The sequence below is a fragment of the Lampris incognitus genome, chromosome 19 (assembly GCF_029633865.1).
Source record: "Lampris incognitus isolate fLamInc1 chromosome 19, fLamInc1.hap2, whole genome shotgun sequence".
Classification (NCBI taxonomy): Eukaryota; Metazoa; Chordata; class Actinopteri; order Lampriformes; family Lampridae; genus Lampris; species Lampris incognitus.
This window is the reverse complement of record NC_079229.1, coordinates 27,140,360-27,150,826: the sequence shown is the minus strand read 5'-3', so window position 1 is coordinate 27,150,826 and position 10,467 is coordinate 27,140,360. Positions and strand designations below refer to the sequence as shown.

The following is a 10,467-nucleotide window of genomic DNA, read 5'->3' as shown; positions in this document are numbered from 1 at the left end:
ATTCCTTGCCAGAAAAAAAAAAAAAAAAAAAAACCAAAAACCATGGGACATAACCAAGCTGTGGCTATGCTGACACAGCTGGACCCCGGCACAGACCCCCGGCACAGACCCCCGGTAACGTGCTTGGCTCCGGGAATGTTCCTGGACCACGCTGGAGAAACCATAACAAGTGCAGGAAATGGATTAGCACACTTTGGGTTCCACACCGCCTGCCAGCCATCTGAGCTTGGCGGGTCCCACAGCCAGGTGTTTTGGGGAAATGAAGGTGGATAAGTAGAAGGGATAAGCCAGCCGTCCAGATATAAGGCCAGACGGGTGGAAGGACGCACAGTTGAAACAGCAAAACTGCGATCCAGACTTGCACAAGCTTTATTTACTAGCCGCATGTCAGTCCACATTCCCCCTTTCAGGCACAGTGCACCGCTTTCAAAATCCCTTTTGCAGAGGCTCAGAGCAACACTTTTCAGAATAGCTTTCGCAGGTGACTGTACGCCACCCAAAGTGACAGCATTTCCCCAGGCTCTTCCCCATGCCGGCTGCTCTCCCTGCCTCCAAGACTAATGTTGAAACCACAAACAGCCGACTGGCTGATTTGGTCTCCTACTTTGAATCCACCGAATTAGCGTTCACGGTGTTTACACGACCACCCTGGGACGTTGGATATGAAACTCCATGCCAGTGGTGGAAAAGTTAGGCCTACAACAGGTTTCCCTTTATCGCTTTTATGTAGCAGTGTAATTTAATTGACACTGCGATGCTACAGAGCAACGGTGCGAACACACTTTCTACTTCCAGAGGTGGGACCAAGTCATTGCTTCCCAAGTCACAAGTCTTGGCACTCAAGTCTCAAGTCAAGTCCCAAGTTCTAAACTCTTGAGTCTCAAATCCTAAACAAGTCACTATGCGTTCTTGAAGAAATTTGATGCCATTTCCCAAATTTGTTTTTTTTAACCCCCCCCCCCCTTTTCTCCCCTATAGCCTGGGTGCGTAACATGGCGTCGTTTGACTTACAACGTACGAGTACTTGCACAAGAACTTCCGGTCTAGTTTGTTGAGAGAAGAGATGGCTTTGTTTTACACTTGCTGTTGGCAGGACCTCCCTAAAATCACGGTCAGCGATGTACATCGCATCGCGAGGGCTTCCTCAGTAGCTCAGACGAGCAAAAAAGAAAAGGGGTTTAGGATGTATATTTCAAGCTAGACAGTTTGGAGGAAGACAGCTCGATCAGGTGCCAGAAGCACATGGAATACTCATAGGTAGCAAAGCTTAGGACACAAGCCATAATACCCGACATGGTAGTTTCACATTGCATCTTCTGTACAGTTGTTAAAAGTATAGCCCAGTACTTACTGCAATCTACTACGTGTGGGTATGTGTGAGAGAGGCATGGTGGGGGCTGGAGAGACTGAACAGGTGAATTAATTTGGCAGGGGCGATTAAATGAAATGATACAAATCAGACATACCTTGTGTAAAACCTAAAGTCCTCATCGGAACCTGCAAATCGCTTCAGGCTGAACTTGGACTGTAGCTGGACGGTCTCTAGTTGTTTCTGGGGTACTTCTATTTGTTTCCTCATTGACTCGTTTTGGGCCAGGGCATCATCCAAAGCGGCAGGATTAGGAGCCACGCAATAGTCATGCTCTTGCAGGCAGCTGCTGACATCCATCTCATTATCAGAGGAGTCCAGAGCTGGCAGAGGGGCGACAGCAGGATGCTCCCAGTGCTCCCACACACCTAGCCTGGGTGCGGGTCTGGAGTACTCATTCCACGCCGCAGCGTGGGGACAGCTCCTCTCTTGAGCCTCCTTAACACACCTGTAGCTGGCACAGCGAAATCACCCGGTTCAAAACGCCGACTACACACTTTTTTACTCTTGGTGACAGTAAATGCATCCCTCCGAATCTTCGCTAGCAACCTAGCGCTTTCCTCGCAGTTACTAGGGAATGAATGGAACTTAGAAGAGAATTATAGTGTGCCGAATTCCCACACTGTGGCACACAACAGTGCTCAGTGGAGCCTGGTTCACAGCGTTGATACTTGAACGCCCTTTTTGGCCCTATTTGATTCATTGGTTTTTCGGACGAAATTCGGATTTCGGGCAGATAAGTTAGCAGCTAACTAGTGATTCAGTAGGACGTAAGCATCCGGTTGTACCGGAAGTTCTTGTGCAAACAGACAGACCCGGAAGTTCCGCAGCACGACATTAATGCACCGAGCCTATTGTACTTGGCCAATTACCCGATGCTTCCGAGCCGTCCCAGTTGCCGCACCGCTCCTCTGCCGATCCAGGGAGGGCTGCAGACTACCACATCTCCCCGATACATGTGGAGTCGCCAGCTGCTTCTTTTCACCTGACAGTGAGGAGTTTCACCAAGGGGACGTAGCGCGTGGGAGGGTCATGCTATTTCCCCCTCCCCCCCTGAACAGGCGCCCCGACCGACCAGAGGAGGCGCTAGTGCAGCAACCAGGACACAAACCCACATCCGGCTTCCCACCCACAGACACGGTCAATTGTGTCTGTAGGGACGCCCGACCAAGCCAGAGGTAACATGGCGATTCGAACCGCCGATCCCCGTGTTGGCAGGCAACGGAATAGACCGCTATGCTACCCGGATGCGCCCAGCATTTCACAATTTAAACATGTGCTAAGTTTAAGCAAATCACTAATGTTTTTTAAAATTTCTATTCATCACAGATTGATTCAAAGTGGATCTGTAATTACTGAAACGGAGTTGATTGGCTGCACACGTTTTCAGAGCATTTTACCCTTGGGCATGGAGTCTGACCCAAGTCCAAGTCATGTGGATCTGTGTCAAATACTATCGCTTACTTTGGTGGATTGGATAAGAGTATCAATTTGGACTGTCACCGTCACATGGTGACATATGGCGGTTCCTGGTTTGAATTGGGCCGGGAACAAATACTGTAAGCCAAGCTCCCATCAGTGGCCATCATCCAGCAGTTACTAAAGCCCTCAAGGGGCTGTAGGAGTTAAACCATGGCTCAGGATCCATTTCTCTTTCCTCTAATGTCCTCCCTACAGTATGTCAACCCCCCCCCCCCACAGAAAAATAAATATGCCCAAACCTTCCGGACTGTAGAGCGCGTTCTGAGCTGGCTTCAATTTGGCAGCGAAAGAGAGAGAGAGAGATGAGATTACCATATGAATTTACTCAGCGTATACTGGCGTGCATGCCTGCGTGTGTGCACGACTGTGTGTGCAAGTGTGTGGGTGTTTTTTCCTTTTTTTATAATCGTGCATGAACGTATGCGCGCCCTTTTGCTGGCGTGTGTGTGAATGTATGGCCAAGTGTTCAAAATCGTGAGAGACAGAAGAGAATCTGAAACAGCCTGTTCTGTTTAATATGCATCCCTGCATGCAAACCCGGGGCCACATCCGTTAGGCTCATTTCAGTTTTCTCTCAGAGCTGAATGGTTACTCTGGTGAGCTCGCATGTGTTAGCGGTTGCACTTGCTTTGCTAAAGGTTCATAGGCCCCTTTCAGCGCGTGGTCAAAAAGTGTTAGGTGGACACGTGTGTTGACATCACACGTCGCGGTGTTTACCTTCAGCCCTCCAGAAGCCTCTGAGCTGGCAGAAAGAGTGTGTGAAGTATCGCCACAATGCCCCGAACAACCAAGGGCCTTTTCACACTTGAAAGTCCGAACAAAGGTCCGCTGTTGCGTAGTCGGTTCATTCATTGTTCATGCATTGCAATACCACCACGCCACCAGAGGGCGCAGTAGTCTAATGATTGTTGCTGAGTGTAGTACGGTGCTGAGGGTGATGAAGAAGTGAGATAAAAAGAAAGGAGTTGAAAACGTACGGTGCTCGTCTCTTGCCTCGTTATTATTTTACAGCTATACTAATGTGATAAAGTCTAGTATAGGACATCCGCGTTTTTGTTACATCGCATACATCTGATCCGGTTCGTTTTGGCTTCGCGTTGCAATTATGCGAGCGCATTACAGGGCTTTGCCTGAGATATCTACGTCATCGTCCCCGGCTCCTCCTCCCTAGGCGTGACTCTGTTTGGTTTGCGGACGGGCGCGCGCGCGTCTGACGTCGGCGTGTTGCCAATTGGGCGGTGGGTGGCCTTCTATCGCCGCTTGAATTAAGAGAAACATGAGTGAACAGATTCATTTCGTTGCCACTATACTAATATAAAATAATAATAGCGTCGGATTTTTTGAGTTTTATTTCCCCCAGTTGACTTTTTATAACGTCGCCGGACCATATTTCAATTAAAAACTTGGGTCTCCTCCTCTCCCTTTGTGCTACCGCGGGTCGTTTCATCTTCTTCCGGTTCAGACCGGAACTTCCTGTAATTGGTCCGAATTATCTTTGAAATGTTTTGACCGGGGCGTCCGGGTAGCGTAGCGGTCTATTCCGTTGCCTACCAACATGGGGATCGCCGGTTCGAATCCCGAATCCCCGTGTTACCTCAGGCTTGGTCGGGCGGCCCTACGTGGGTGTGTGTCTTGGTCGCTGCACTAGCGCCTCCTCTGGTCGGTCGGGGCCCCTGTTCAGCGGGGAGAGGGGACTGGGGGAATAGCGTGATCCTCCCACGCGCGACGCCCATCCATCCATTACCCGAACCGCTTATCCTGCTCTCAGGGTCGCGGGGATGCTGGAGCCCATCCCATTCCTCACTGTCAGGTGACAAGAAGCGGCTGGCGACTCCACATGTATCGGAGGAGACATGTGGTAGTCTGTAGCCCTCCCCGGATCGGCAGAAGGGTGGAGCAGAAACCGGGACTGAGCGGGGTAATTGCCGGATACAATTGGGGAGAAAAAGGGGAAAATTAATCCATCCACCCACCCATTATCCGAACCGCTTATCCTGCGCTCAGGGTCGCGGGGATGCTGGAGCCTATCCCAGCAGTCTTGGGGTGGCAGGCGGGGAGACACTGGACAGGCCGCCAGGCCATCACTCACACACACACACACACACACACACATTCATGCCTAGGGACAATTTAGTATGGCCAATGTTTTGACCAGAAATAAACCGATCCATGTTTCAGTTTGATCTGGGCCAAGATCACCTCCTCGGTTCGGTTCGGAAACGTCCGAAAGTCCAGACCAAATGAAGAAGGTGCGAAAGGGCCCTTAATTTGCATTCATGCTATTAAAAGGGCCCCTGGTTGAAGTAGTTCTCCAAATGGCATATGTTAACACTACGCACGTGCACGATTAGCAATCCCTGGAGAAGGAGAAAATGTGCCCCATCACCGTACTGTTGATCCAGCAGTGATTAGGGATCGGGAGTCTCTTTGTCTCTGAATTTAGGGAGTTGCCGGAGTGTGAGTCAGAGTCGGGCCGAGGTCCACAATGGCAAGTGGTGAGCCGCGGGCCAACATTCAGGCAGACCTTCATTTGACAGAGAGGATTTCAAACTGTGTTAGAATCCTGATTTCCCTCATCAAAGTGTCACCCGAGTAGAAGCATCCTGTTTGTCTTTCTCTGTGAGTGGCGCAAGCACCACTCGCCGACCAGTTGAGAGAGAGGTCCTGAGGAAGGCCGCCGAGGTCGGCTCACTTTTAACTTTATTCAAATGAACTCTTGACTTTTGGAAGAAAAGAGAGAGGGGGGGCAGAGGGGGGGTTTGGCTAAGGTTCCAAACTGAGCAGTGTTGTTGGACCCTATGAGAGAAATGGGGGGGTCTGTTCACAGGGGCTGCATTGCGCAAGAGGAGTGTAGACCGTCCACAATCTTCATTCTTCAACTATGTGGGCTATAATCTCAGTACTTAGGGAGGGAAAGAAATAATTATTTCCGCATTCTCCATTTTTCTTACATTTTTTTTTTTGCCTTCTCATGGGAGAAGGATCGCAGCGAAATGGTTGACTGTTTGTGTAGCTGCAGTTTTCTTTTGTTTTTGTTTTTCTTTGAAGGATACACGCCATCTCTCTTCTGGGGTTGTTGTTGTTGTTGTTGGTATTGGTAATGTGTGTGTGTGTGTGTGGGGGGGGTATTTTCTTCCGGCCCACTGTTTTGAGGTGCAAGGTCAACATGTTAGGTGTTAAATGATTATTCTGGGGGGGTTTTTCCCCCAACCTGGGTCTTATTTATATATTTGTTGCTATCGTGCATGTCAGTTTTGGTATCATTTTACTCAGCCATCTCATGACACAACTTTAAAACGGATTCTTACGGGGCCACACTGCATGAGCATCGGACGTGTAACAAATCCAGTTCATCATAGCTGTCCTCCTAATAGTCAGATAGATACTCAGCCATTGCAGCGTGTTTAGTAAGATTTGTATTTCACACAATAGCATATGTTAAAAGGAGCCGTTTTCATGAAACTGCGTGTATTACCGGGTACCTACGATAAGTACTGGAACCAGGGAGTAAATCAGCAATGTGATGGACCATTGATATTATAGGACATTATGGGTAATAACGTTTAACTCTGAACATCAGTTTCACTTCTAAATACTTAGTTTAGATAATTGGGCTAAATTGGACTTCTTGAGACATGTCCGGCGCTTGTGTTGTTTGGCCCCAAAATACACGGCTTTATAGCCGTGTACTGCCATACACAAAATCTCTCCAAGGAAGTGAGTAAAATGAAACCGTAAGCAATGCACGATGGCATAAATTACAAAAATAAGACCCAGATTGTAAAAAAAATGAAGTTATCCTGTAAGTAAGGTTGGTGAGGTGGAGTTTATGTATCTTGCTCAAGGATACCTGGTCAGTCAGTGTATGGCGGGTTAAACCAGAGCCCAACGGTCGGGGGATGGCCTCTCTGATCCCTAGGCCATCATGTAATCTGCCTATAAACACACTGCAATGCTCAGTCAAAGGTGTTACCGCAAACAACCTAAGTGCATTTAATATTGCAGATTTCAGAAACAAACTCAGGGTAAGAAGCAGTATAATAATGCAAGTTGATTATAGCCGCTGCGTCTGGATTCATGATTTGTGCTTCATGTTTGAAGGATGCGGCATGGAAAGGTGGATGTGCTTTGGCGGGATCTTCTACAAGGAATTTATTTGGACAGAAAGTTTGATTTTATCATTTCAAAGAAAGGCTGCTTTTACACTTGGCCCGTTTGGAGCAGTTGTTTCGACATATGGGAACATGGCAATCGCACTTGGATACAGGATAAAACAAGTGGGCTGAGACGGGCCGAGATCGCAAAGAAAGGGTAGTCTCGGCCCGCTTCCCATCGAACCCTGGAGCGGCTTGTTTGCAGGGAGAACGAAATCTGACCCAACAGACCAAAACAAGATTACCTGATACATCTTCGGAATAGAAACCGTTGGGTGAATATGTCAGTGTAGGCATTATTTAAAGTGGCAGCAGACAACTTTTTTGCTTTAACTTATCATTATGAAGTAAATGTTGATTGCACAGCGTAATAACTACATATAGAGTGATGACACCCCATTGGTGTTTAGATCGGATCCCTGTAAGCCTTGCATTCACTGTGCAATTCTGTCTGCCACTGGGTACAAGCTCGCAGGAAAACGAAGGCTCGATTTACAGCACAAAGGAAGTGCATCAACAACCATTGCACAACCAAAATAGGAAGAGGATAGCCCCCCCCCCCCCCCGTAGCTATCAGTAGCTATCAAGTCAAGTCAAGTCAATTTTATTTGTATAGCCCATTATCAAAAATTACAAATTTGCCTCAGCGCCTCAAATTTGCCTCAGTTATCCCCAGTAGCGGAAATGGCAGATGGTGGAACAACCGGAGTGACGATGGAAACTACCTGACAAGAGAAAACCAACCCCGTTGACAGAGGAGGCAAAGAAGGTGAAGAGGGAGAGTGATAGAAATAGGTAAATTAAGAGTGAACCTTGGATAGGCATTCACTCAATGGAGAGAGCTCCGGTGTTATGATATCGAACTCTGTTTCCCTGTCGAGATCTGTTTCCTCCTAGCCAGGCAAAAGCGTTCGCATGGAAACAGGTTAGCTATGGGTTAAGATTAGGTTAAGGTAAGCGTTAGGCTAAGTTTAGGGTAAGGTTGATGTTAGGTTAGGGTTAGGGTTAGGTTAGGTTGCACAGCGAGGTTAAGGTTAATCAAGTGTCCCGGTGTTGTATCAAACTCTGGCTAGGGGATTGTGATACTCATACTGATAACAATGGTATAACAGCCAGAGAATCATGACAAGGCAACGATGAGCTTGTGAGTTCTCTCCATTTTAGATGCCTTGTTCCCGTGTTTTTCGAAAATTCTGACCAATGAGGGAACAGTTTGCTCAACAATTGTTCAGAAATGTTGGTCCGTTTTTAAATATTGCCGTATGAAAACAAACCCAACTAGGGCGCGAGTGCAACATTGTAACAATTGAGCCCCTGATTCAGAACAAAGCAAACGGACTATGGGTGTGAAAGAGCCCCGAAAAGTCTTGAGCTCCCCCAGTGAGCAAGAAACTTCTAACTTTGTCAGTGTTTGGGCCCTGCTCCACCAACCGAGCCTCAGAGCCACCATGCATGTGCAGATGGGTAGACTTGAGCCCACGACATGCATAATTGTATGTGTATACATGAGCACATGTGTGTTGTATCCATATGTTCCTAGACAAACCAGAACATAGGTGAAGCTGTAGACCTGCATCTAGGTTCAAGTAACTCAATTTGATTGAGTGAAAGCATTTTTGACCCACTGCCCTCTTGGCCTGACAAGCGGCGCTTGTCAGCCTGCTGCTCTCAAGCCTGCGGCAAGCTCTCAGCCAGTTAGCTGCTGCCTTTAACCCAAAGCTTGTCAGGGAAGGCCGAACACCAGCCACCCCTGGGACTCAGAGGCAAAAAAAAAAAAAGAGAGACGAGGCTCAGGAAGCTTTGTGTTTACATTGACCCGAACAATAGTATAGTCTCCCCACGTGCACGCATGTTTCTGCTAATTTCCTCCAACGGCGCCAAAAACATGGGAGTGATAAACTGGGGACTAAAACACCTTTCGGTATGAAACGTCTTCATATGATGTATATGTGGGCCATGTGATGGACTGGCAACCTGTCCAGAGATAAGGTCTGTCCCTGCAGGGATAAAGGCTCCGACGCCCCACAACCCTGAAATTGATCATGGTGGTAACATGAATGATTGAATTAATGAATGAAGGAATGAATGAATGAATGTCTCAGTATAAACAAAAACTCTTAGTTCAGCTGGAAAGTATGTGAGCATCAGGGCAAGGTGTAAGGCCGAGTAAGTAACAGTAGTGAAGAGTAAATCCTCCATTTAACGACCTCTTATTGAAAACATTTCAATGTGGTCCTTTATTAAACCTGACATTAGATTGAAATATTCACAAACACGTTTTTTAAGAGTGAAGGCTACACTCTTTTCCTAACTAGAACAAGAAGACTATCGAACTCTACCTCGAGGCTACCATTAGAAAATGAAGACAGATGCCTTTCACTTACCGAACCTCTTGTATCCAAAAGACTGTACTTCCTCTTCGTCTGCAAAATCGTCTGTGGACATAATCAGAGACACATGGCATACACAATGTAGGTCATAAACAAAACACCGGGTGTATGTTGTGTCTCTAGCATTAGGTATGACTGCAGGTGACCTCTTGCAAAGAAAATGGAAGACGGAAGAAAACACTAGAGGGTAGTTGGACAGAATGGGAGAAAGCTTTTATAACACTATCCACAAACACCATGACCTGTCTTGGCAGCGAAGAGGCAGCCAATGAGCCGCTCTTAAGTCGGCAGATAGTGGAATGCTATTTGGGCTGCAGCTCTGTGTCAGGCCTGCCTGTGTGCGGACGAGAGATAGGCGCTCCAAAGAGCTGTAAAAACCACAGGCTGCGGTTTCTCCGGGTTGTTGACAGTAAACCCAAATTACACTCTGCTACACTACACTGAATAGAGAGAACATCACTGGTAATGGTAAACAGATGAGAAATGTGCACAGCTATGGGGGGGGGGCATGGGAGAGGGATGTGATGACCTATTGTGTGTGTGTGTGTGTGTTGGTGGGTGGGCGGGCCAGCGGGGGGGGGTCTGAGGGGGAATCATGAAACTATATGGGAAGAAGCAAAACAGTAAAAAATGAGTGAAAGTGTTGCTTTGCACCTTCCATGCCTCCCTATGCTTCACGCACCACAGCTGCTCATCAACGACAGTGATTTATCTCATCCTAAATTACCGGCTTTTTTCTTTTTTTACATAATTAAGCTTGTTCACAACACTATTTAAGATATTAATTTGGTAACAGATTGTATGGTAAATATAAAGTTGGCCTCTTCCTTAGCATTTAAACAAAGAGTGACTGATGTTTTTTTTTTTTTTTTTTGCTATAATAGCTTACTTCTCTTATCTGAGGAGCTCTTAAATAGTTTTTTTGATTTCCATCCTCTGTTCATCCTGAAACACTTGCAGGTCGTTCTGTCTGCTTCTCACGAGCTGCACTGGATGCGTGAAAGGTGTTATAATAAATAAAGCTAACGGTGATTATTGCAATCAATAGAATCACACACCAGCTGACGGGGCT

General features: G+C 47.2%; 1 protein-coding gene across 2 annotated transcripts in view; it reads right to left on the bottom strand.

Moving 5' to 3' along the window:
* Nucleotides 1–10,467, bottom strand: part of LOC130129714 (collectin-12-like) — a 50,951-nt gene that overhangs the window by 39,948 nt on the left and 536 nt on the right. The window contains exon 2 of one of the 2 annotated variants that reach the window (XM_056299315.1): nt 9,390–9,440. In XM_056299315.1, coding sequence (XP_056155290.1) covers nt 9,390–9,440 — 51 coding nt within the window. Of the gene's footprint in view, nt 1–9,389; nt 9,451–10,467 lie in introns of those variants that run through there. The other variant, XM_056299314.1, reaches the window with a different exon arrangement.